Below are 26,742 nucleotides of genomic sequence, written 5' to 3'. Positions count from 1 at the left end.
TTAGTACTGTTGTTTTTTGTTTCAATTCTTTCACATTGGCAAAACATTCCCCTTTGAGGCTTTTTTTTATCCAGGGAAACAAAAAAAGTCACTCAAGGTGAGATCGGGTGAACAGGGAGGGTGGGGCATGGGGGTCATGTCATTTTTTTGGTCAAAAACTGCTGAACACTCAGCGTAGTATGGGCAGGTGTGCTTGTAAATCACCCACTATGAAATGGGCAAGTGCGCTGAAAGAGTCTTCAAAAAACATTCACTGAAGCTGAATGCAGCCTCTCACAACAACACCAGCTGGTACACTGCTACAGATGGGTTCCTAGAACACTCAACTAGCAGCGAGGAGCCAGTATTGCAAGGGATCCACTTGACAGGAGATAATTCCGTTTTTTTATTTTGTTTTTTGGTCCCCCCATGTACATTTGTACTTTTCAGTTATGTTTGACATAATTTCTATTACTTAAGTCACTATGTGTTTTCTTTTACTTGCAATTGAAACATGCTAAAGTGACACAGAAGGTTGTCATGGGCTGTATTTGCCCATATGTTTTCTATGAATTCTTACTACTCTTTGACTATGTTCACCTTTGACTTCATCCTCACCCTGAGCTGGTCATTTCCTATCTTCTAGCTAGGTAACTCAAAGTTAGCTGAAGACTTTTATTTTAATTCTCATTAAATGTGATTTTTCTTATAAGTATTTTTTTAAATGACTCAAGAATAGGTGAAGCATTACATGCTATTTAAAATAAATGAGATTTAATTCAATTAAAATATTACCTCCAGCTGCCTTGCCTTTTCCATCCTGTTCTTCATAATAACAAAGTTTAAAATGTTTTTAATTGTGTAAAAGTTTCCCCCCAATTTACATAAGATTTCTTCTTTCCAATTAATGTACTAGTTATTTTTATGGCCACTCTAGCATCTTTAAACTAAATTGTCTAGTTAATTGCTTCTAGTTTCTCCTGATTTCTATATAAAGACTGTTGTCCTTTTGGCCTATGACTTTTAATTCAGTTACACAATAAAAAATGAAATTCAACCACAAGAGCTTTTCAGTTTTTCCTGGCTCAATTAGTTTCTCATTAACTTTGCTTTTGTACTCCCTCTCACCCTTGCTCTATATTATAGATAATGTTTCTATGATAAAATGTCCCCATATGACTTATTGATGTTTTATGGTAGTTGAAAGATTTATTAAACACAATTTAAGGACATTTAACCTTAGCCTCCAGCACCAAAATCACTAACAAACGATCCTGGACATTCAGTGTCACCCAGTGACCAAAAACAAAAACCAGTGACCCGGCGACAGTTGTTGACGGTAGGTAAGGGCTGCTTGGCCAGGGAGGCCCAGGTGGGAGCCCACACTGAGCCGGTGCTCCCAGCTTTGGGACTTGGGCCCAAAGCTGCGTCAGCCCACAGGAAGAGTTCTCTCTCTCTCTCTCTCTCTTTGATGCACCCTGAGGTGTTGCCTTTTTAAAATCATCACCAAGGTGCCAGATGTGCTACCAAGTAGCCATATGTGAGATTTACTGAATCGCCATTCTGTCTTCTAAAATTTACCTGTTAGCCGTTGCCAACATCAGATAGGTAGATGACTTTTATAAAGGAACATGGCATCAGGTGCAGCAGAAGCTGAAGAGAAGGGGGCAGCACACCCAGCACACTTCCTCCTGGTGGCCTCTTAGCTTTGTGCCAGGGTGTTCACTGCAAAAGTTCGCTAACTCCAACGAGAAATTCAATTTTAATTTCTCCCCTGCATCTTCCTCAAGACCTTGAAATATCAGGGGAAAAAACCTCAGAGATTGTGAAAACTAATTCATGTTTTTTCCTGAGAAAGGGAAATAGATCTCGTCATTGCAGGATGAGGAGGGTATGTAAGAAACACCCAATTAAAATGGTATCTAAAATTAAACTTAGCTACCAGGAAACAAGCAAAAATGCCTGGGTCTCTGCTTCTTACTACTGTTCATAGAGTTTGATCCCTGAAAAGAGGAACCTTGACACAAAGGTCAGAGGTAGTAAGATGAAGAGTGCCTAGACGATGCTGGGCAATGAAAGAATGCAGAGGCATGGCTAATGGAAGCAGTACATTGACATTCTTGGTGATTGGACATAAATGATGGGTATGATAGGCTGACCATGGCACAGACTAGCATGAAAGAAAGGGAAGGAGCCCTGGACAGTGTGGCTCGGTTTGTTGGAGAATCAGCCTGTAAACCAAAATGTTGCAGGTATGATTCCTGGTCAAGGCACATGCCTAGGTTGTGGGTTCGGTTCCTAGTCGGGGTGCATAGGAGAGGCAACAAATGAATGTTTTTCTCCCTCTCTCTCCCTGCCTTCCACTCTCTCTAAAATCAGTAAGCATATCCTTGGATAAAGATAGAAAGAAAGGGAAGGAAACAAGGAGTTGGGTAGAGAAAATCATATTTATGGGTAAGGGGACAAAGAAGTAGGAACAAATTGATCAACAAGAATAGATAGTCCTTAGCTGCTAAGACAAAAAACAAATAACAAGAAGAAGAATTCAGCTACAAGTAGGTGACTAATTTGTGCCCAGGACTGAACCAAGGCTTATAGAAAATCCAGTCAGCAGGGCATGCTGTGACCACCCTCTAGACAACAGTAAATGGCCCTGTACTTGAAAAGCATTGGCAGGCTCTGGCCTGCTGCTAAGTGGCACATGCTAGGGAGTCACTGGACCTGCAATGTTATGAAATTTCCACCAATCGGAGTCATAAGAATAGCTCATTTGATCACATCCCTGCAAATGCCAAGAGACAATGACTTAGACATTAAAATTCTTCAAATGAAATGTGGAAGGCTATCAGAGACTATTTGTGGTATACGCGATATGAGGAAATATTACATAGTGATAACCTAGGTCAACCCTGACAACTACAGCTTATCACAGCTAAGGTGTTCGTAAAGCCATTTTAAGTGACCCATAGCCTTGGAGAAATCATGAATACCTTCCAACAGCATGAAGTTCAAGGTTATTCAATAAATAAGAATGTATCCTAAATTCGGATGACTTTCAGTTAGTTAGTTATTAAGCTCATACAGGATATATGAATCAAAGTAAGGGAAGAGCAAGAAGGCCTGAGGAACGTGGAACGGCAACCCAAGACCAGCAGGAGGAGGGAGCAGTGAGGGCCAACAGAAATGAGAAGAGGCCCACGGCCGGGGAAGGCCTAAGGCACACCTTCCTGCCTCTCTCCACGCTAGCCTTAGGAGCCCCATTCCACACCAAATCAAACATGTAAAATCACATTCAGACGCAATAGTAAACACGATTTCAGAATGTAAAAAATTGAAAACATTTATAATGGTTAATTTACTGCTCTAAGTAGTTCACTGAACTCACAATCAGCTATCATTTCCAGGTAATCTTGCACCTCTGGGAATTGCTGTGAAGATCTAACCTTCAGCTTGTTTTTAAATATCCTGGACTTGACAGTTTAATAATTAAAGAAGGTTAAAATGAAGTCATATTTTGAAGACACTTAAACAAGTGTTTCAATTCTGTTATGTTTAAATTTTGGAGCCAATACATTTCCTTGTCAGACTTCAGGTAGTATTAAAGACCTCCTTTTGGGGACCTAATAGATTCTAAGTATTGAAACCTTAGTGCCTAAAAGCTAGAATGGCTATAGAGGGCTGGTGCCACCACTGTGCCAAGAAGACACAAGCTGTTTCCGTGTCTTCTCCACTGGAGCTCTCCATCCAGGATGCCCCACCAGTAACTTTCAATAACAGGGACTTGCCCTGACTGTTCAGGTCAGAGTCCTCTCAGCTTATACTTCCTGCTATTCTTGCCATCATAGACACCAAGAACATGAAGGGCAGTTCTAAAATGCTAACTAAACTGTATTTCAACAATTCTCCCTCTCAGGCTTGTCTCCACCATAAGACTTTTTCTTTCTTTAGAATGTATTTGATAATCCTATGTCATGATCATTTGAAGTCCCTTTTTCTTACATCCTATGAGGAAGTCACTGCAGTAAATACATAGCATTTTTACCCTTTTAATAATTGACACAAAAGAGATGAGAGACCATCACAGATTAAAAAAATGGACCTTGTTAAATGATTCATACCTTTCTTTGTTTGGTTTAATATTGATGTCACCAATGATATGGATGTCTGCAAATTTTATTCTAAATTTGCTCAGAAGGGAGGCCATTCTGAAAATATAAGGAGAAAAAAAAACCTTTGTCATTCCATATTTAGCTACATTTCACAGAGTTTTGTGTTTAAGATATCCAAAGCAATCATGTCTTATTTCCACTTAGCTTTCAGACAAAGTCTTGTTCGTGTTTGATTTTCATTATCATACTCGATAGATATATTACGTGTGGATCAAGCTATTCCACTGAAGGAAAAAAAATAAAACAACTTCCTACAGGTACAGACATTGGAAATAGCAAACCCAGCTCTGCGTTAAGTTTCAGGGAAAATAATGTAGAGCTGTTGAAATGTCTTTATCATTTGAAAAAAGAACAAGTTTTAATACTTATCGACTACTATTTTGCTGATAATTTTTAGAGTTTACTGTCAAAATACTCACAAACTAATAATTACAGTGGACTCTGAGAAAGAAGATACCTTCTGAGAAGGGCTCCTGGTGGCTAACTGGACTCAAATTTACAATCAAAGCCCAGCAGCTACTTCTAAATAGGGGCCTTGCGTACAAACTGCACTTGTGGGAGAAGCCTGCACTGCACTGCACTGCCTGCCTCCTGCACTGAACTGCCTGTCTGCACTGTGTTCCTGCCATCTGAGCCTGCTCTTGTAGAGAAAGTATTGGAATTCGGTTTCAACCAATAGGACTGAGACTTTCTCAGTCCAATCAGAGCTGCACAGCTATAGCCGCAACTGGCATCTTCTTTGACCAGAGTGACTCCATTCTGACCAATGAAGACAGTGCTTTTTGGACCAATCCAACTGTGATTATTTGGAGTCCTCATTTGGATGAGGACAGACTAGTCAGGGACCGGGGGTTGGGACTTCTCTCTATAAAGCACTCTCTTATCTGGCTTGGAGAGTGTACTCTCCCTTTCCACCAAAGACAGAGACTGCCTTTTCCCAACTGGAGCTGAAGAAGTCTCACTGGAGCAAGGGAGGGCCAGAGCAGGATGAGTGACTGGCACAGAACGGGCCAGCGCAGGTGGAGCAGACTGGAGCAGAGCAGAGCCACCTTGCCCCAGGGCCACCTCACAGCCATGCCGTTCCACAGCTGTGCTGCTTCGTAACTGAGCTGTAACACTACTGAACTGTTTCACAGCTGTGCTGTTCTCACAATTGTGCACCATCACAACTGAGCTGTTTGGACTGATTCAAGTTTCCTTCTTCAGTACACCCCAAACTGGTGCTCCATTGATGCCAATGACCATTGGTTGACAGTATATTATTATATATTGGAGGTTTTCTTCCCCTGGCAACTGAAAATTTTCATACAATTTCAAAGTTACAAAAAAATTGCAGGGATAGTGCAAAGAAATCAATTTTATGTTCTGCCCTTTTTGATTTATCATTCTTTTTTCTCTCTTTATACGTTTCCATCTATCTACATCTCTCTTCTCCTTTCTTTGCTTGTTTTCATGCTTTCTTGTTATCTGCCCACCTACCTACCAAAGACAATCTCTTATATAGAGTATAATTTTTGAAATCAGGGAATTTAACATTGATTCCATGCTGTCATCTAATCCACTAACCATTTTCAACTTTTGTCAGTTGTCCCAATAAGACCCTAGAGGCTTTAAGAAAATGTAACTGTTATAGACATCATGTTTGTTTTCGTTTTAATATGACCCTCTTTGAGAGAAATTAAATATATGATACCTCGTAAGAAGGGGGAGAAAATATTTAAAAACATCATCGAGTAAGAGCCATTGCTACTTTGTGATTTCTGGAAGCAGATTCCAGAAAGGGCTCAGGACTTAGACATGCCACGAAGGCCTGGAAGCTGCTGAAGGTCCTTCAGAAGGTTCCTGCAGAACTCTGGCTCCACCACATTCTTGCTCAGTATGCCTGTTGTTCTCACAAATACACAGCAGCTCTTCATGAGTTAAGTAATAAAGATAGAGACTTATACTGTGAGACTTTTTTGTTTTTATTTTTTAATTAGAAAAGTTCTCAACAGTCATGCATTTAAACTCTCCCACACTACAAATGAGAAGGTGGGGACCCAGAGGGGTGCAGTGACTGCAGAGTCGGGCAGCCGGGTGGTGGTGGAGCCGGGACTAGGACCAGGGGCAGCCTCTCAGCTCTCTGTTAAAAGTGATCTGTGCTGCAGTGCCTGCTGGGAATGACCGCGTGTGGGCCTCCCAGAAGGAGCTGTTGGACACAAATGCCAGCAGGCTCTTCCTTTCTGGGATTCACTTACTAGTCAGAACACAATAAACTCTGTACAAGATAATGATACTTTCATTCAAGACAAGATGAGGCTTCTGTGCCAAACTCCTTTTTGAAAGTATTTGTGGCAGAGGATGAAAGGACAGTGGTTAGAAAACTTACACAGATAATTTATTGACTAGAACACCAAGTAACTATGAAGTGTATCATGGTGGATTTTCTTGAAATCTATTGTACCTCAAAGTCACTTAAAGTTCTTATAATTAAAACATTAGAACAAACACCCAAAATGTGCTAACACAAGTGATAAGTTGCTTACGCAATTTTTTCTTCTTCGATGCGGTTAACCTTCCCTCCGACATAGATTCTTAATTTACAGTCTTTCCATTTTTTCCTGAGAGTCAAGATATAGGGGATAAGGAGTGTTAACCCTGAAAAAAAGTAAATTATGACAGAAAGAATGAGTATATCTTACTGAAAGGAAATGAATGGCTTTACATCTTTTTCCACTCCCACATTCACAGCTCCTAAATAATGTAAAGTCTTTGGAGAGCACAGAAATGTTATTCTTTAACTGCTATCTTTTTCATATACCTTCCCATGCTGTTTGTTAAATTTATCAACACAGAAATTCTGCTCCCGAGAGCATATTCCAGAAAATTTTACCTCCATCATCAAACAGCCACCAAACATCAATTGTGCCTTTTCCTTGCTTCTTTTTAAATTGTGTGCTGGCTTCTACCAGTTTCTGGTTGAACTCCCCCACGTGCATAGACTGGATTGTGTTAATGCTGCTGTCTGCAATGAAAAAGAAAGTAGTATATCCATTCGTCTTTTGAGGAAAGAAACAAAATAATTTTCCAATAGATCTATTTATCTATTTATGATAGAGGAAGGGTCACGAATTAAGAGTTTTTTAGTTATAGGTAAATAGTGAACTTTGTTCTCTGAAAAGGGGAGATAAATGTTGAACACATGGTAATTTATATCATCTTCAGTAGTTTAAAAAAATTAAAAAAATCTTTACCCCAGAATATGTTTTAGAGAGGAAAGGGGGGAGAGAGAGAGACATCCATGTTAGAGAGAAACATCGACTGATTGTCTCCCATAAGCACCCTGACCAGGCAGGGAACCCAACCTAGGCATGTGCCTTGACCTGGAATCGAACCTGTAACCTTTTGATGTATGGGATGATGCTCTAAGTGAGTGAGCCACCTGGTCAGGGCTGAAAATTTAAGATATTGGTTTTATGGATTATTTTCAGATTAGATCTTTTTCCATTCCCACATTCACAGCTCCTAAATAATGTAAAGTCTTTGGAAGAAATGCTATTCTTTAACTGCTATCAGTTACTGGTCTTAGAGTGAAATCATTACTTAGACACGTAACAATGCTAAATTAGCTAGAAAAAAATCCTGAGTTTTACAAATTTCATATATAACTCAATTTAATCATATTTTCAGATTTACTTGAAAGTAGAACACATGGTGATCAATTTTCTGGAAAGAAGTAATTGAATCAGTAGTATTCCTTCATTAGACAATTCCTGGTGTGAATTCCATGAATGCAAATCGGGCGGGAGGCCAGGGATGATATGTATGACTGTGTGTGACCCTTCGATCCTAACGCCAGCCTGTTTAAGGAGTCTTGTGAAGTTAAAATAAAGCCATTCGAGCTATTTCAGTTTCTGTGAATGAGATGAAAAACCCAAGAAATATGGAAAGACAATTTTTTTTACTTGAGCTATAATTAAGGGTGCACATGAAATACTTGAAAAAAGTTTTAGTGCGATTTCCAATCTGACAGGGACACAATGAAAGTGTTCTGGGGAACTAGGCCAATGTTTGAACTGGACCCTTGCTTCTGTTTGCCAGTAGGGGTTTCTTTGCTACACTGTGTATATTATTTCTTATTTCCATGTCTTTCAAAGTTGTGGCTTTATTGCTTATTTCAAAGAGGTGGTGTCACTGTAGTGCTTGGAGGAGAGCTGGCAGCGGGCAGAGCTTCCTCTCTGATCTAAGAGGTTCTAAAGACGCTTTGTTCTGTCTTTTGCTGTTTTCCTGTTTTGGGCCTCCCCCTTCTAAAGCAATTATCTTATATTGTTTTTATCTCCCCAGGACTGCTGAGGGAGAAAGTAAATGCATTTACAAAATGGACCAAACCCTGCCCCCACTTACACACACATCAAAGCCCCCAGAGGGCTCTGAGCATGAGTACCTGGAGGCAGAGCTGGTCTTGATCTAGAGCTCAAAAGTGCTGCTAACCAGCAGAAGCCCAGAGCAGTGCAGAGGCCTGCCTTAGAGCTGTGTCTGAAATTTTAGGTGTTGGGTAGAACACACAACCTTACTTTGCTTTTTCAAACAATGAGACGTGTTGACTTTCAGAGCAGTACCTTTTTGCCAAAAGTATTGTGATGCAGAAACAGACTTCTGGAATAAATAACAAGTCCCCCTCATTAATAAGGACGTGAATACTGCCCTCCTCGCCATCAGCTAGAGAATGATACAAACAGTATTGGGCTATGACTTCTATATTTTCCATTGCTTTTCCAGACTGTGCTACTGAATAGAACAGATTCAATGGAGAGTTAACTCTTCTAATGAATTAACCAAATAGTTGGAAAGAAAAGAAGATAGCAGTTAGCATCCAGATGGTGAGACTCTAATATTTACAGCCTTAAAGTCCTGATAATACCACCAACATTAGATTTAAATACGTTGTTTTCCTAGAAAATGACACTTTAAGGGTGACAATACAGACTCGGCTTTCTTAATTGCCCATGCAATATTGTAGGTACCTATGGGAATCTCTGGCATTTGAAGGGGTATATAAAGATATATATATTTTATGTGTATACGTAAATTTCACCCTTGGGTTACAGTAGAAAAACAAGGAAACAAAACCAAACCTTTGCCAGGGTAGGAGACAGCTTCTTCAAAAGGTTGGATTCTGTCAGCCTAGTCTAGAAGACTGCTAAATCACAGTTTGGATCTTGCTATTTGACTTCAAGACCCTACTACAGAAAATCTTTCGTGGGCTGCACACCAGTGAATGACTCCAGTAACTAGGATTATTAGTTGTGTGACAGAAATAAATGTTAACATTCTTACTGTCAACCAGCAGAGGTCGCTGTGGACCTCATTAAACTCAAAACTGCAGTGTTTCTGGAAAGAGCAGTTTTCAAAAAAACAAAAACCAAAACCAAACCCCCCCCAAATGTTTGAATCAACTGTTTATGAAATTTATAGCAAGATTTTTCATTTCCAGTCCTCTGTTCCGGGATGTACACCTAATATTTAGATATAAGTGTACTACTCCGCCACTTACCTTTTTTAGAAGGTGTCTTAGTAATGTTCAACTTGCCAGCTTTTTTAAACAAGCCTCGGATGCCTCCACTTCCTTCCTCACTGTCATTGTCTTTGATAGTGGCTTCCAAAGCCAGCCTCTCCTGTTCTAATTTCTCTAGCTCATCTGAAGAGAGAAGACAAAGCCACTTACTAAACTCAGAGAAGCAAAATTTTTAGGAACACTCATAAACTATTTTAATATCAAAATGGCATATCGGCAACAAAATGATTATCATAATATGATTTTTTTCTGAATGATTATTAAAAAGTAATGTAATGTCAGTAAATGATATTAAGAAAGTAACAATTACCTAAAAATAGCTCTATGTGTTAATTAGAACATATGAAAGTTACTATGTTTTTATTTGTAAGGGCTAGTTAATGTCATCTTTATTCACTTCATGCAAAAACCAAACAGCCAGACCCACTGTACACCAGATTTTATATACTGAAAGCCGCTGATTTTCTGACCTGAGCCACCGAGTCAGGTATTTTCCAGGCGGAAGCGACCGAACTACAGAAGTACGCTGGGTGTAGAGCAGGCACAAGAATGCCTCCCGAATCGAAACATAAGACTAGAGAACAGGAATTAAGGACAGGTAACCAAACCTTATAGTAAAGTTTATGGGCTCTGAATACAAATGATGGCGACAAATGTCCACCCCCAATTCTTCCCGATAAACAAAATACTTTCTGGAGTGAGTGACCAAAGCAAAAGCAACCAAAGCTAAGATGTTTGTGTGCTTGTCTGGGCTCAGATTGCTAAAAAGGGTCTCATGACACTAGAGTCTGGAATAACAGGCTGTGCAGAATTTCCTGTCCATGGTTCAGACCCACTATCCAAACTTTGACATTGTGTCTGGCTGCCTTTTATCTTTTGGGGATTCTGACTGTGATGAAAAACTAGCTGCTGTGTGATGTGTTACAGTCTTCTCTGACCTCACTTGCACTGGAGCAGGGTAAATAAAGACTTTGAGAGCGGTCATAGGACAGTACTGAAGAGTGGTGGGCATTCCCGCTTCCAGTGAGCACAGTGCCCCTCTGGTCAGATCCCCTCATCTTCTTGTCTGCTGAGAACAGAGCCTTAGAAAAAGAGCAATATTCTGAGACAGAGAGTAGAAAACCTAGATTCAATGTTACAAAACACTGGTAAGGCTTCTGCAAATGTCAACCCTCGGAGCCTGTTGCCTCATCTATCTGGGAAGCGAAGCTATACAAACTCTAGATTTATCAATTATGCACTAACTAAATCTGTCAGGACAGTCACATCCCTAGACAGTGCTGTTATTCAGCTACATGGAATCGTCTGGCCCCTTTCCAGGTCTTAGCAATTAATCTTTTGCCAGTGGCATGAGATGTAAGGTCAAATCAGCCATGTGATTTCCCCAAAGCTTCAAAGGTTCTGAAGATCAGCAGCTATAGAAAATCTGAGAAATTAGACTGATGGTATTAAAGCTCAGAAAGGAGTTTCTTACCCGACTTTTGAAAGGTGAATACAAGCTGCATTGCACTGGGGGTCGTGACCGATTATAGCTCTGCTGCTGGCTTTATGTGACATTAAGCAAGTCATTGACTTTTTCTATGCCTCTGATTTCCTATCTGTGAAATGGAAAACTGTAACCCTTCCCCATTTTCCTAGCATTGCAAAAAGAGTAAACGACAGTTCTTGTGTAGTGCTTGGGAGCTCTTTAAAAAGCAAAGCAACCAGTACATTCTATAGGCAGTGTATTTATGCAACTCCTGGAAATGGGCTTAGTCATGCAAAGCAAATTGAGTATTTTGGAAAGCCTGGGAATTATTTTAACAGTTACTATTTATTATACACTCTCCAGGTGCCAGGAATGTGTGCATGTTATTCCTTGGCAAACAACTCTGAAATAGTAACTGTGATAATCCTCATTTTGTGGATGAAGAAACTGAGGCTCAGAAAGGTGACTAACCTGTCTGATGTCTGATATCACACAGCAAGTAAAAGGATGCAACTACAAAGAGGTCTGCTTGATTCCAAATCCCACATGTTTCCAACATGGAAGACCTTTTGCTTTTGGCTTACTGCTGTTATGTCAGAGTTGTCTTATTAACTTCCAGCTCTTCATCATCAGAGGAACACAAAAACTCTCAACCATGTGGGATAATGCCAAGTTAATTCTCCCAAACTATAGCCCCTCAAACATATCATTGTAAAGGGAGGGACCCTAAAGATTTGGGTACATATATCAGGCTGCCCAGAGTAGCAACATCAGCATCATCCTGGCCCTGGGTGACAGTCCCCCAGCTATTATTATCCACATTTTGGGGTGCTGCAGGGGGCAGCTGTAGAGTAACTGCTCTTTTCAGGCATCTGGAAGGTGCATATTTGGGAGCTTCTTTGGGGGTAACTGTAAGGACAGGTGGGGAAGAGGTTCATTTGCTTTCATTTTTTGGCTGGCTGCAGCACACCCTGTGATTGGCCAGTTAGTTTCCATGCTCTTTGTCCTCTAGTTTGGACAAAGGAGAACAGAAGATAAATCCTTTGTAACAGAGTCAGCTGGCTGAGTGCACTGGGAGCTGCTCCAACAGTCTGCTCGAAGGTGGGTACACAGCCCATGCTGGACAGCATGAGCTGCAAACTCCCAGGCCTGAAGGACAAAGCCAGACTTTGCTTGAATGAGTCAGTTTTGACAGTTCCCTCAAAGATGACAGAAACAGAGGCTATTCTAAAGGCTAAAATCTGCTTGCTTGGCCATCTGGCATTTTCGGATCCACACAGTGGTGTGATCCTTGGCACAGCGATTTCTCAAGTTCTCATTAGAGTTAATTCTTCATTATTCACTTTGTAGGTGATCTAAGGCCTCCTTCTGCATACTCCCTCCCCTCTTATTTCAGCACCAAGTAGAAGGGATGTTTTGATGCTCTGTTCTGAATTATCTATCTGGTATACTGTTTGCCTATGTGTGCATAAGAAATCAAGAGCAGATTCCGTCAAACATTTCTTTCAACAGGAGGGGGCAAGCTGACCATTAGGCACAGGCAGGTGAGCCAGGTAGAATGAATGGAGAGACATAAACTGATTTCCACAGGGCTGACAAAGACAACTCACTTCATCACTGCTACTGTCACTACCATACTACTTTTGTGACCTTCAGGGTTCACAAAGCCTTTCCACGTGGTATTTAATTTGATCCCCATGCCAACACTGGGATGCAGGCAGAGCTGGTAATAGTCTCCCCATTTTAATGTAAAGGAAACTTGGGTTCAGACAGTTCGAGTGATTTGCCCAGGGTTGCACAGCCGGCGACCCAAGCCCTTTGCTTCCAGCTCTGGTGCTCACCGCTCTTTACCATTGTCTTCGGTGACATGCTCTGACTGCCAGCATCTGCCAGTTGAAGGAACACCCAATCTGCATTTTTTTAAGAAGCTCCCCCATCCAAATTTCCCAATCAGAGAAATTCACATAATGCTCTACATTTCTGCAATACTCTGCTTCCACTTTATTGTCGAGGGACACAGAGCATTTGGAAGACTCACGCCTGTTCCACACCACTAGACGGCAAACTGCTGAAGGGCAGCGTGGGCTCTATTTTATCACCACCGTTTACTGCGACTTTATTTTGTGCCAAGCACAGTCACACCTTGGCACTCATCAGCTTCAGATCTCGTCAAACTCTGTACTTATGGCATTTTGATGAGAAAAAAATGTTTTAGCCCTTGGTACTTGCTCGGGACTCATTGCAGGAGCTGGAACTGGTATGAGTCACAGCACTGCCCCCCAAGAGAAAATGCTTCATCTGTGAACGGGTCCTGAGGTACCACTGTACAGTGTTGAACACGTGGCAGCCATTGTATCTTTTAGTGCAAAATTGTAAATCTATACGGCAGGCACTATAATTATTCCAATGTGAAAATGCGCAGTGAAACACAGAGGGTAAGTAATTTGACTAAGGTCACACAGCCAAAAAGTGTCAAGCTGAGGTTTGAGCTTAGGCTTGTCAGAGCCCTATGTTTAGACTTCACATTCTCCCTCTCTCAGTTTCTTAGTTTTCCCCACACCTCTCTGCTCGTACCACCATAACAAGTACCCAAGAACAGTGTGTTGAAATAAAAGAACAGGTCAGCGCTGTTAGTACAGCTCAAAACACTTGAAAGTATTTCCTCTAGAAAGGGAGAAAAATAAGTGGAGAGTTGTCAGGGATGAGGTGAGTAATGTGTGTGTGTGGGGGGGTAGGTACAAAAGACAATGTTTGAAAAAAGTGGAGTTAATGCTGTACACAGAGGGATAAGAGGAGGTGCTAATGTGCTGGTGGTGTAAACCAGGCTGGAAGGGGCCAACGGTAGGACAGGTGGGATTAGTCAGAAGAATGAGGGGCAAGGAAAGGGGTCCTTTCCCTGGAAAGGGCTACCACCTGTGCATCAGGTGGGAATTTTAATTTTCCATGTTAGATAATTCCATACTCCACCATAATTTGCAAAGCCACAATACTAGAGAGAGAGTGTAATCCTGCCATTCTCTCAATCTAAGATTAGGAGAATCCCTAATGTTGGATAAAAAAGCTTAGGCTTTAGGCTCTCTGTTGAGTGAGTTTATAACCAATTGTTCATACATAACCCCAAACAGTCCTTACAGTAAAAACAGTGAATCCTGAGCTGTATCTTCATAAAAATGCCAAACCACTTGAATAGTAGTTATTCTATTTTCATGTGCTTTATAAGTTGATTGTATGGTAACCAGCTGGAGTGACCATATTTTTAAAATTCAATTTAGTGCTAAGATTGCCTCAAATGTTCTATCCTCAGTCTTTTTTTAAAAAAAGGTATCTTTTAGAAATAGTCAGGAGTCTGCACATCACAATTCACTCTGAATCTTTAGGAGAGAGAGCAGTCAATGATGTCACAACACCAGGGAGAACAGGGAAACCCCCTGAGGAACTGCATCCCCTCCCACTTTGCAGCATCCTTTTTCTTTATTAATTATTAAATCATGCTTCTTCCTTTGGTCAATCAACTCAACACTGTAAACGCTCGCATGAATCAATGTGCTGTAGCCTGGGCAAAGTCTAGTTGAACCAAAGGCAGGAAGCAGTCCTGCAGTGGCCACTGCCCAATGAAGTAGTTATTCACTGCACTGCCATCTGTCTCTATTTTGCTAAGCCACTTCCTCAGACACAGCAGAATCCCTGTGCTCTGAGATGCTCATAAATCGTGCAGTTCTTCCGTGGACTACTTGATCACAATTATTGCAAATCACATGTCATCACTTGATTTCTTACCAGAATAACTTGGACTCTCTATTGAAGTTGGCAAACTTGCTAAACACCCCTGGGAAGTGAACAACATGAAATACTGAGGTTTTTGTGTTGTTGGGCAATAAATTAATTTATTAAGAGACACTATCAGCCACCAGTATTGAATGAGTTGCTGCAGAGTACAAATTAGAATGTTATGAGTATCGATCTTATTTATACAAAAAGTTATTCTCTTCACATAAGCCTGTGGCACAGAATAGAAATAATTGTCATTAGCTACCAAATTACCTATAAAGTTGATTTCTATTCACTGCTTTATTAACTACAGTATATGGGCACTCTGAATTGCTAATATTTCCTTTAAATTATAATCTGTGATGACACCTTGGTGCCTGTGTTGGAAAAGCTATGATGATAATCATTAGCATAGTGTAATGCAATGCTTAAGATTTATCAGGCTCTTATTAAGCCTTATATTACAGTGTAATATAATGAAACAAGCTTATTTCTTCCAATTCAAAATCTAATATGAGGGTTGTGCCATAAATTAAATAAACTTCAAAACAATGCATGGAAATTCAGTGTAAAGTTAATTTCTATCATTATGCTGTTGTTTTTCTGTATGTTCTTCATGTATTTGTGTAATATTGTTCTTTTAGCCTAGATAATTGGTACTTATAATTATTTTATTAGCATCCAACTATACTTTCCCTTTTTTGACTAAGAAGCAGAAATATTTCAAACATCAAAGTTGATATAAATCAAATACATCCCTTGGGAAATTAAAAGGGGATGCAGTTCACTGCCAGGATTCCTTCAGAAATACTACATGCAAAATGAGCTTCTGTATTGCTTTATAGAGCTAAATTGATGATGCCTTTTGGTGGATGGAGTAGAGGGGGTGGGAGCAATATTTTTTAGCTATATCAGATCTTTCAGCTTGAAGAGATCAACATAACATATAGAGCAAAGATGTAACCTAATACAATTGCATGTTGTATTCTCATTGTTTAGGGAAAAACATTACAGCACAAAAGGCAGCCAAAATTAAAGTAAAATATAGAAATTTAGCAACATAGCAGGTCTCTTAATATTAGGTTCTTACAATTGTCCTCGATGTCATGCCTATCTTGTCACAGACAGGCAGCCCCTGCACTGCGGTTTTGAAGAAACAGGTGGGAACAGCCTTGTTCCATTCCCATATTTCAGATTTTACCACTGTCTCTCATTATGTATGTCATTGTCTTCTCTAGCTTTCCTTTTTAAAAAGTAGAATAGTGCTTCAAAAAGACACGTGTTTGAATCTCAGCTCTACCAACTATTGACCTTGTGAATCTTGGGGAAGCCTCAATTTCATTAGTTAGAAAATGGTGTTAATGATTGTACTTTCCTCAGAGGGTAGTGAGATGATAGACGTTGTCATGTATGTGAACGTGAGACATAATACATGGCACATGGTAAGTACTCAAAATGTTCACTATTGTTGCTACTAGTGTATTAAGTTCAATTAGGGAGGAATATATAAATTAATCATGAATACCGAGAGGGCGTTAGTATATTTGGTCTCTAAATGTATTGTAAAAGGTTCATAAAAACAAAAATGGGACAAAGCAGTGGGAGATTGAAGATACCAAAGATAACCTTCATGCTACAATATTGCATAGGATAGACTCTATTCTCAATTCTTTTAAAGCTCTTTGTACATAATCATAGAGTGTACATAACAGATAGTTATTCTCTGTCCTATACAAACTCTTGATCTCTAGTTTCCTCTTCCTTCTCCTCCTCCTTCACAACACACCAGAATGGTTGCATCAGAGAACTCACCTAATCCACTCATGTTTCCTCCTGTTAAGATGGAGACAATTGTGAAATGGCCAAGTAGAATCTGGACCCGTCAGAGGCCAGCACCCTCAAATCCCTCCTAGGCCTTTCCTTTCTGTTGGACCTACCCAGCAAAACCCTAATCCTCCTATACCCTGGAGGCCAAATGCTGCTAGAGAATAACTGGACAACGAGACAAATTGCTCCGGCTTCAAAAAAATTGAGACTAATGTACACAATCCTCTTCAATTCATCACTCCACTCTTACAAAACCACATACTTCATGAAGCATTTTTCTTCTGTTTCAGGTCAACTCTTCCATTCACACCTTTCTCTTGACCCCTCCTGATCCTCCAGGATCTTACTCCAAGGTCATTCCCTACCCCCACCCAATCCCCACACTTTTTTTTTAACTTTCATCTTCAACCTCTCCCACTCTGTTGGGCCCACTTTCTCAGTCTAAAAACATGGCTCTGTCTTCCATTCTAAGATCTATAGGTCTCCCTGTAGAAAACCTCCTCAACATCTAAACTTCTCAGAATGGCTGGCCACATCCACATTCTCTGCTTCATCACCTCCTATTCTTTCCTCAACCCACTGTAATCTGGCTTCTGTGAACACAGGTTGACAGGAATTACTCTCACTAAGATTATCTGTGTTGTGTCGATTACATTCTATTCACCAGTCTTTGCGGTGTATTTGACAATGTTAATGATTCTTCTCATTTTGAGCACTCTGCTGCCATGGCATCATGGATGTCTGGTTCATTGCTTCTCTAATTGCTCCTTTTCTGCTCTTTCGATGGGGCCCCTTTTCTGTGCCTTAGGTCTCTTGACTACACACACTCTTTTGGCTATATTTTCCAATGTGCTAGTTTTAACTTTCACCTTCATTATGATGTCTCCTGTATTAATTTGGCAGGGCTGCCATAACACGTACCATCAACTCAGTGGCTTAAACAACATAAATTTATTTCCTACAGTTCTAGAGACCACAAGTCCAAGATCAAGGTGGTGGCAGGCTTGGTTTCCTTCTGGTGTCTCTCTCCTTGACTTGTAGATGGCCGTCATCTCCCTTTCCTCTATGTTTGCCTGTGTCCTGATCTCTTTTTATAAGGACATAAATCCTATTGGATTATGGCCCACCCTAATAATCTTATTTTACCTTACTCCTTTAAAGATCCTCTCTCCAAATAGTCAGATCTGAGGTGACGACTTCAACGTATGAATTCTTGGGCAATACAGTATGGCCCATAATATCTCCTAAATCTACATCTTAAGCTCATGACTCTTCTTTAAGACCAGGACTGTCTTACTGCTTACTGGACATTTCCAATAGAATTTCCCACAGGAGATTATTTAAAACTGAACCAGGTATTCCTTCACTAAACCTACTCCTCTTGTGTTTCCTACTCCATTGGTAGAACCACAAGGAATCTTTTTTTCACTTCTCCCTCTCTCATGTCCCATCCATCCACCCAACCCTCAAATACTTCTCTTTGTACCTCCAAAGTACTCCCGTCCTCTCTCCATCCATAGCTCTAGTTTAGGCTGTCACCTTCTCTAGCTTTGATTAAATAAAAATCTTTTTGATTTGTCTCTCTGTTTCCATTCATGGTCCTTATTGAGTCCATGCCAATATAATTGAAAGAGTATAAGATTTAAAACCTAAATTTGACCACATTACTCTTTCACTTAAATCTCAATAGTTCCTCATTGCTTATGGAGTATGAGCCATGTTTTTTAATATGGCAAATGAGGTCTTTTAAAATCAGGACGTTATATCAGCAGCCTCATATTTTCTATTGTCTACTTCAACTTTTCATTTAACTAACACTAATCTGCTTTTGGTGGCCCATACATTGCATTCTTCCATCTTACCATGCCTTCACACCTTTGCTGATGCTTTTCTCTTTGCCAGAAATGCTAGTCCCCAAACTCAGTTTTTTCTTCCCCAACATTGCCTAGTTAACTCCTACTTATCCACTAGATCTCAAAACCAAGGTAATTTCTTCCAGGAAGCCTTCTTGGAGTTAGATGCCTCTTCTCTCTTCCCCACAATGCCCTATCAATATACCCATCATCACACTAATCATATACTCATTTCCATTACTAGGCTGTGAGTCTATTGGGGACAGAGGCGGACTCTCACCAGTCTTTGTACTCGGCACTGATACCTATATTGTGGCTGCTACATAAGATGCACCCCCAAAATCCTTTGTTTTAGTGCTGTGTCATCAGTGGACTCTATTGTGAAGTTAAGTAAAAGATAAGCCATGGATTATTGTTTTGTTCTAATATTGCAGTGACTTTTTAGATGTGTTCTTTATTGTATACACTAGAGGGTATGTTTAAGACTAAACAAGTACAGCTGATCCTTGAACTGTGCAGGTCAATTGAACTGTGAGGTTCAGTTGAACTGTGGTCAATTGAACTGTGCAGGTCAGTTAAAAAAAGTCCTGTATACATGGACCTGCTATCGTGTAGATGAAAAAAGCAGAATCACTAATCGAATTAGTGTGCTTGCCTCAGACATCAATTAGTGATTCCTAGCATGATGCATTCAGGTTCATTTCCATGTTAGTTGTAAACTAGATCATAGACTCTTAAAAACAAAATACATGGTTTTCCAAGGAAAGAATTAATCTGCATCTTCTGAAACATCTTCTAGTTTAATTTACCAAAGGTGTTTATTTTCAGTGATGCTGGCTTTGTGGTTTTGTGATAAGAAGAATAATTGATGACAGCTATGGATTATTCTATATTTCTGGTTATCAGGACAAAGGCCACTTGTGTTAGCGATGGGAAGAACACTGGGAAGTGTACCAACCTCAAGTCAGCACAAGAACGTCAGCTCTGTTTGTTGTTAGAGGGTTTTGTCTGTATTGTGCACTGCTCTATCCCCAGCACCCAGTACTCCGCACCAGCCATTGAGTAGGGGCTCGATAAATGTTTGTTGATTGAATAAGGAAAGTACATACCTTGTACCTGAAGAACCTGAGAGATGTCAAACCCTTGGCTGATTCTGACTATGACCACACCAATCTCAAAATCAAACGCATCACTGAAAGTGGAAGCAAAGTGGTTAGTGATTTAAATGACTCTTTAACCCTCAATCTTTGGACAAATATAGAACTTGCTTCTAGGATTTTAATGTAGTTAAACTAAGAAAATTTACTTTAGAATACTACCAAGAGCTTATAACTTTCTGTTTTAGCTTGTCCTCCTTTTATACCTTTTTAAAAAAATATTTTATTTATTTATTTTTTAGAGAGAGGGGAAGGGAAGGAGAAAGAGAGAGAGAAACATCAATGTGTGGTTGCTTCTTACGTTCCCCCAACTGGGGACCCGGCCCACAGCCCAGGCATGTGCCCTGACTGGGAATTGAATCAGTGACCCTTTGGTTCATAGGCCAGTGCTCAATCCACTGAGCGACACTAGCCAGGGTTCCTTTTATACCTTTAAAAAATGTATTCTGGATAAAGATAACTAACTTTTTACTCTGGAACCGATTTATTCAAATATACTATCAACTAGAATTCTGTTTAAGAGCTTATAACATACTTAAAAATTGATTCTAATGTAAACAAAACAATTATTGAAATATTTAAAACAGAAACTTTCCATAAGGACCCTTTAAACCCTTTAAAATTATCAACCAAATTTCTTCACCCACTGAGGAGGAATCCTATAACATTTCTGACATCAAGTTCCCAGTTAAAAATGTCTCCAGTTTCTCTAAGGAAATTACACCATTGACTTTGGAAAGACACTAGAAGCAACACTTTTTCATGGTAACTCTATGCTGTTGAAGTTAGCTGTTGTGCCTTCTCTACACCCAACCCAATGGAATTAGATAATCTAGAAGGGACAGAAAGGCTTTCTTTTGTTTATCTCCATTCCTGTAGAATATTTTTTTTCTCTGTCTGTAAATATAGGGCAAACCAATTAGTACTTTGAGTTCATTTACAGTTTTCTCCTTGGGAGTTCCTTTGTTCACTGTGTGTGGATCTGTAGCCCAGGACCCTTCCCACTGGGTCACCTTCCCCAGAAACAGTGCAGTTTACGACGAACTCACTATGTATAAACAAGCTTCCAATAGCTGATGTAAACCTGAATTTTCACACAATGATACAAATAGTTCAGTATACTGTGCATATGCATCCAAAATTCTAACTGTTAGGTGATGCTCTCTTAACAAAATAGATCCATTCTAGCAAAAGTTGCCACACATTCCTGATAAATCTTGTTTCTAGCCATCCTAGATTATAAAAAGCAGACAATATGCTCCACAAAAACATATTTGGATTCTGTGCTAGGCAGAATAATTTCAGACCCCCAAAGACATTCACATTTTAATCCCTGGAGCCTCTGAATACGTTACTTCATGTGGCAGAAGGGACTTGGCAGATGTGATTAAGTTAAGAACCTTGAGGTGGAGAGATTATCCTGGGTGACTGGGTGGGCCTTGTAATCACCAGTGTCCTTGAAAGTGGAAATGGGAGGCTGAAGAGGAGGTTGGAGTAATGTGATATAAGAAGGATTTGACCCATCAAGGGCTTTGAAGATGGAGGACAAGCAGAGAGCAATGGGCAGCCTCTGGACGCTAGAAAAGGCAAGGCCACCAATTCTCTCCTAGAGTCTCCAGAAGGTGACACCGCCCAGCCCAAACCTCAAGGTTAGCCCCGTGAGTTAGTGTCAGCCTTTTAACCCACACAACTGTAAGCTAATACATTTGTATTAAAGCACAAAGTTTGAGATAACTTGTTAATGCAGCCAACAAAAACTAGTACAGATTCTCATTAAAACTAAACATACTTTAGAATATTATAGGCATTTAAAGTCTTTTATTCAAAGAAAAGTGGTAAAATACTAAACTATTATAATAATATCCTTATGATAACAATAATACCGTGCTTGCTTTAGATCATACAACAAAGCAAAGCCAAAATGCAAAAGAGAAAAATGATGCAGTATCGTTTATGGTGGTCATCCTCCTATACTGACACCATTGCTGTGGTAGGAAGGCCATTTAATGCTACCAGGCCAGCCAAATTTTATACTAGTGCAAATTTGAGCCACCTTAACACTGAACTTTATTACCAAGAAGACCAATTATTAATTTGGTATAAAAGTAAGAAGTCTCTTTGGCTTAATATTACTAAGTTTAATTATCTTGGTCCCTTTGAAATTCTAGAACTTTTTGGGCTAGTGTGGAGGTTGGAAGATGGTTCCAGTTAATTTTGTTTCAAATAATGGACTCTGACTATAGATTTACATATTTCTTCTTCTAGATTCCACCTCTTTTTTTGTTCCCAAAAGTGAAGATAAAATTTTTCCCCTTCACCTTTTATTTTTCTCCCAAAGGTAAAGATGAAATTGAATGGAGAAATCTGGATAGTAGACAGCAGATCTAAGCCCATTTCAAAGAACATCAGGTCAGCAGCAGCCTGTGATTCTAAACATATCAAAATGCTGTTTGCTGAGCCTGGCAAAATTCTAACCCTGATCTCCTGGTTTAGGCTCAACTTACTTAACTGGGAGCACCAGCAGGAGCCAGAGAGTGGCACGTGGTGTCTGGATTCCACATGTTTGCAGAACACAATTCGGGAGCATGTATTGAAAGCATAGGTTGCCCATGTTAGGAAGAGTAAGTGAATTTCTGTTTGATCAAGTAATGCATATAATTTCAGAAGATTAAAAATTATTTTCTATGCTTCTTTTTTAGTAGAACTAGTATTAGAACGCTTCTGTCATGTTGCCTAAATCTCCCCCAAATGATGATAAATGTGGTGCTGGTTCTAGCAGGGGCCAGAGGACGTAGAGGCACAGAGCATATGCTTGTTTGATGAGTGGGAATTTCTTTCCTGTGTATTCTGGACTTTTCAGACTGCTCATAGCATGTTCTTTACCCTTTTATATAAAATCAGAGTGAAATCAGCCCTGGAACAAGAAATCTTCCATTGTCAGAGCTGTTGACACAAAAGATAGATGCTGGCTGGAGCTGGTATTGCCTCCCTTGGGTGAATCTGGTTAAGTATTTTCAAGCCTGGAAGAAAGGACCAATTTCCTAGAATGGTCACAGAGGGCAGCCTGTGCCTCTCTGTAAGTGTAGCTTTTGACTACTTTTATGCAAAGGAAGGAACCAAACCAGGCAATACTCAGGGTGTGTACTAATGTGTACTTCTGGAGGCAGCATAACATGTGGTCAGGAGTGTAAACTTTGAATTCAGATGGTCCTGGGGTGAAATTACAGTTCTGACTTACACAACTTGCTCATTTTCTGCATGTTACTTGATTTTCAATGTCTGTGCCTCTACTTATAAAATGGGAACAATGGTAGTACTCACTTCAAAGTCTTCTTGTGAGAATTAAATGGAATGACTCATCTTGAGGAGATGAGCCTGGTGCCTGCTCATCCTTTAACACCTATGGTTATTGCCTTTATCCCCAAACTCTTCCAATATTTAAATATTAGATGTCATGCACCATACCACTTAACACTCACTTTCTGTGCATACACTAGCACTGCTATGTAGCAGAGACAACTGGGATATGGGCCCCTTGTGCCAATGAAGGGAGACTTGGGGCTTTGGGCTAGTGACTACGTTACCCAAGGCTCAGAGGAAGACAACGACTGAATTGGGCACACCAGCTAATCCAAGATTCCAGCCGTTTTAAAAGAAATTCTTTTCTTACCTAGCTGGCCTTTGCTTTTAATCTCATAAACAGGTTTTAATGTTGTAACTCTTCATATGTACCTTTTTTCTTTGATGCCAAATTTCCCCCACTCTGTTTCCTCTGATGCTATGATTCCTTCAAGTTCCATTATTGGCAGTGTGTTTTCACTTGGGTAAGGAATTCAGAGTACCAGGGGAATGTCCACCTGTCAGGCAGTTTCATCTAGTAAACCAGTGTCTGTCATGTTCTGCCCTGGCTAGTGCTTTATAAACAAGAACATGCCTTGAAAGCCATCACTTACTGTATGATTCCCACGTAGTTCTCGATCTCTGCTAAGGGAGCCTTCCTCCAGTTTCTTTTATATCCAATCACCAGAGTGTTTGGTTTCATTCTTCCTAAGCCTGAGGCCTACACAGAGGAGATAAACACATAGGCAATCCTTACTGTACCAGGAACCCACCACAGCAAACGAAAACTAATGTCCAAAAGAGCACTGAAGTAGTATTGTGATGATTCTGAAGACTGGATTAGACTTCAGTGCATGTCCCTCATGTCCATACCCAGGCATAAAATAGAAAGACTAGTTCTAAATCATCTCAGCCATAAAAGGATGACAGAAATGTGTAGCTTTTCTAAATTAGCAGTCATTTGCATTTCTTCTGATACACTCATTAAAATGGTTCAATAATTTAAAATCAAGAGACGGTTGACTTAACTGTTGGCATGAGTGTTATAACTTAGTGGTTCAAAGCTTGTTTCTACCTGTTATGTCCATAATGTCTGTAGCAGTAAAATCCATGTTTGTAAAATTCATATATGTACAAAGTCACTGAAACTTCTACTCACATTATTTATTGAAGACTAGCTGAGCTATGTTTCCAGAACCTAACTTTTCTACATGACAGTATCATTAACAGCTATCTTCCATAGCAGAAGTTTCATTCCCCCATGAAATGACAGGATATGACCTCCAGTTAATTAAATTTAATCTAGCAAAGTACTATGTTGGGTGCCATGGGATAATGGTGAGGCATGTTTTTTGGCCATTAGAAGCTTAGAATAGGTGGAGGAAACAAAATATACACAACGGAAAATTCAAGTGCAAATGCAGTCGGAACTCATCCGGAAGCATAAAGAAAGAGACCTTGAATTCCAGTTGAGGATTCATGGGGAGAGGCGGCACTTGTTCTGGATCTTGCAGGTTGGTGAGATGTTGACAAGTAAAGATAAGGAGGGCAGTGGGAGTAAAGGCAGAACATCCTGGGCCATGGGGATAGTGAAACAAATGCTCAGAGCAGGAAATTTTAGAGAGGCCAGTAGCAAGTAGAAGATGGGCATTGATGGAGGGTTCCTAAAATAAGCTCTGCCTCTAACACATTTGGCATATCGCTCTTAGAAATGTACAGGTAACAGAACAGCTCATTTGGCCCCTGGCAGATGTATGGCAGTAGGGATGGAGTCTTTTCCATAACTACAGTTTGGAGATGTGATTCATACCATAATGTCTTAAATGAGAAGGCTTTATCCCAAATGGTATCACCGGCAGTACTCCCCTTCATTACCACTCTCTCCTTCCCTTTGCTGAGACCCTTCTGTGCTCCACTTTTCTTTGAAGAAACTTACCAGGACAAATTCATGCACTGTCATTTTTAAAACAATTTCTTTTGGATTAATATATGAACTGTTTTTTAATACTTAGGTCTTTTCTCTCCCTGTTCTTATTCTATACATGTCCTATTCCCAGTGGAAATTTTTATTATTTTTTCAATCTTCTGTGATAGTTTTACATTAACTGTGTAACCTTCCCAATACATTTGACCAAAGAGCTACTGAAAAATAGCTCAATAATGAAGGAAAACTCAGCTTCTTGCAATGACCTCTATTTCCGTGTTTTAGCAAATTAATAACAGCTGAAAAGAGGCTCATTGGGGTAAAAGGACTTTCAGAAACTGTTTCTCTGCATATTCAGCCACTTCACAATTGTTTGTAAGGGATATTAGAGACAGGAATGCATCAGGACTCTTAATCTCCAAAACATTACACTTTAATCAATAGTTTTTCTTTTCTGCCTTCATAAACATCAGAGTTACCTGGATGCAGTTCGGAATTTTGAGTCACTGTGTAGAGCAACTCTGGAAGCTAAATAATTCATTTGGTGTGTGTAGAATCAGGGCTATTCAACCATGTTAATGCCACAATGATTAGAAAGCCAGTCTCCTGGATTATTTTAAGGAAACTCTAACACTCTGAATTATGAAGGTCAGAACAAGGGAAAAATTTTATGTACTTACTATAGAAGGGAAAGAAAAAAAAGAATGAATGAGAAAAGATGGTAGAACTGTGCGCTTTAGTGTTGGACCACAGAGATTATTACATTTTATTCAACATTCTGGAGATAAGTTAGAAGGATAGAGAGATTTTTGTGTCCAGATCACCACACTTTTATTTAGCTTTGCAGCTACCCTTACACCACTTGCAAAAGGAAAAGGATAAAGAATGCCTGACTTGAGCATTTGTAGATGCAAAAGTAGTCTGAAGTTTTAATAGGAGCCTGAATGGCCTCCGCCATCAGAACAAAATTGCGTTTCAGTAACCACAGGGACAGAATGTAGCTGTGGGCCGAGGGCAGCCTCGTTTCCCATTTCCAGTGGACGACTCATAGTTCATGGGAACAGGGCCTCTTTGCTCTTGTTTTAGCTTTGTCTGTCTCCAGGAACTCAAAACGAATTCCTTAATCATCTGCATTGGGCTCTGATGGTGGAATGCCTAAGCAGAGCCACTTGCTCTGGGAAATTCTCTAACATGGAGTGTTAATTGTCTTTGCCTCTGTACGCATTCCCTCCATACTAGCCTTACCTGGAGGAGACTCCGGACGCCATCCCTGAAACAGTCTGCCGCCACTGCAGCATAGAAAGCCTTGATTTTGTTCTTTATAAGCCAGGCCTGCTTCTTCGCCATGCCACTGTTCATCTCTTTAACACACAGCTTGCGTGGTCCCTGGATGACACAATGAAATATTGGTTAGAAGCCCTGCTATTATACATTGCATCGCTGTTGTTTTCTAACAGGCAAAAATAGCTGGCAATGCCCCACTGAGTTAAGAAGTGGGGAAGAGGGAAAACACTGCAATAAACAGGGTTCACACAGGTTCAGCTTTTCAAGAGGATCTGTGTTACTCCCATTAATCACTGTCTATCCAGAATGTCTAGATGTATTAATATCTGCTTAATTAACTGCTTCATGTGGAATGATAGGAAAAGCCAATTAAATAAAAACAAACAGGTAAAGTTAATTTTAATAATATACCTTATTTAA

At 40.0% G+C, this 26,742-nt stretch overlaps 1 protein-coding gene across 3 annotated transcripts in view; it reads right to left on the bottom strand.

Annotated features, from left to right (window-relative positions):
* Positions 1-26,742, bottom strand: part of SLC12A1 (solute carrier family 12 member 1) — an 81,853-nt gene that overhangs the window by 6,208 nt on the left and 48,903 nt on the right. For all 3 annotated transcript variants that reach the window (XM_036033212.1, XM_028507438.2, XM_028507439.2), the window contains exons 17-23: positions 26,284-26,424; positions 23,729-23,835; positions 19,728-19,810; positions 9,682-9,825; positions 7,021-7,152; positions 6,674-6,785; positions 4,098-4,184 (exon numbers count right to left, since the gene is read on the bottom strand). In XM_036033212.1, coding sequence (XP_035889105.1) covers positions 4,098-4,184; positions 6,674-6,785; positions 7,021-7,152; positions 9,682-9,825; positions 19,728-19,810; positions 23,729-23,835; positions 26,284-26,424 — 806 coding nt within the window. The remainder of the gene's footprint in view (positions 1-4,097; positions 4,185-6,673; positions 6,786-7,020; positions 7,153-9,681; positions 9,826-19,727; positions 19,811-23,728; positions 23,836-26,283; positions 26,425-26,742) is intronic.

Source organism: Phyllostomus discolor, chromosome 1 (genome assembly GCF_004126475.2).
Source record: "Phyllostomus discolor isolate MPI-MPIP mPhyDis1 chromosome 1, mPhyDis1.pri.v3, whole genome shotgun sequence".
Taxonomy (NCBI): domain Eukaryota; kingdom Metazoa; phylum Chordata; class Mammalia; order Chiroptera; family Phyllostomidae; genus Phyllostomus; species Phyllostomus discolor.
This window is presented reverse-complemented; position numbering and strand designations above follow the sequence as displayed.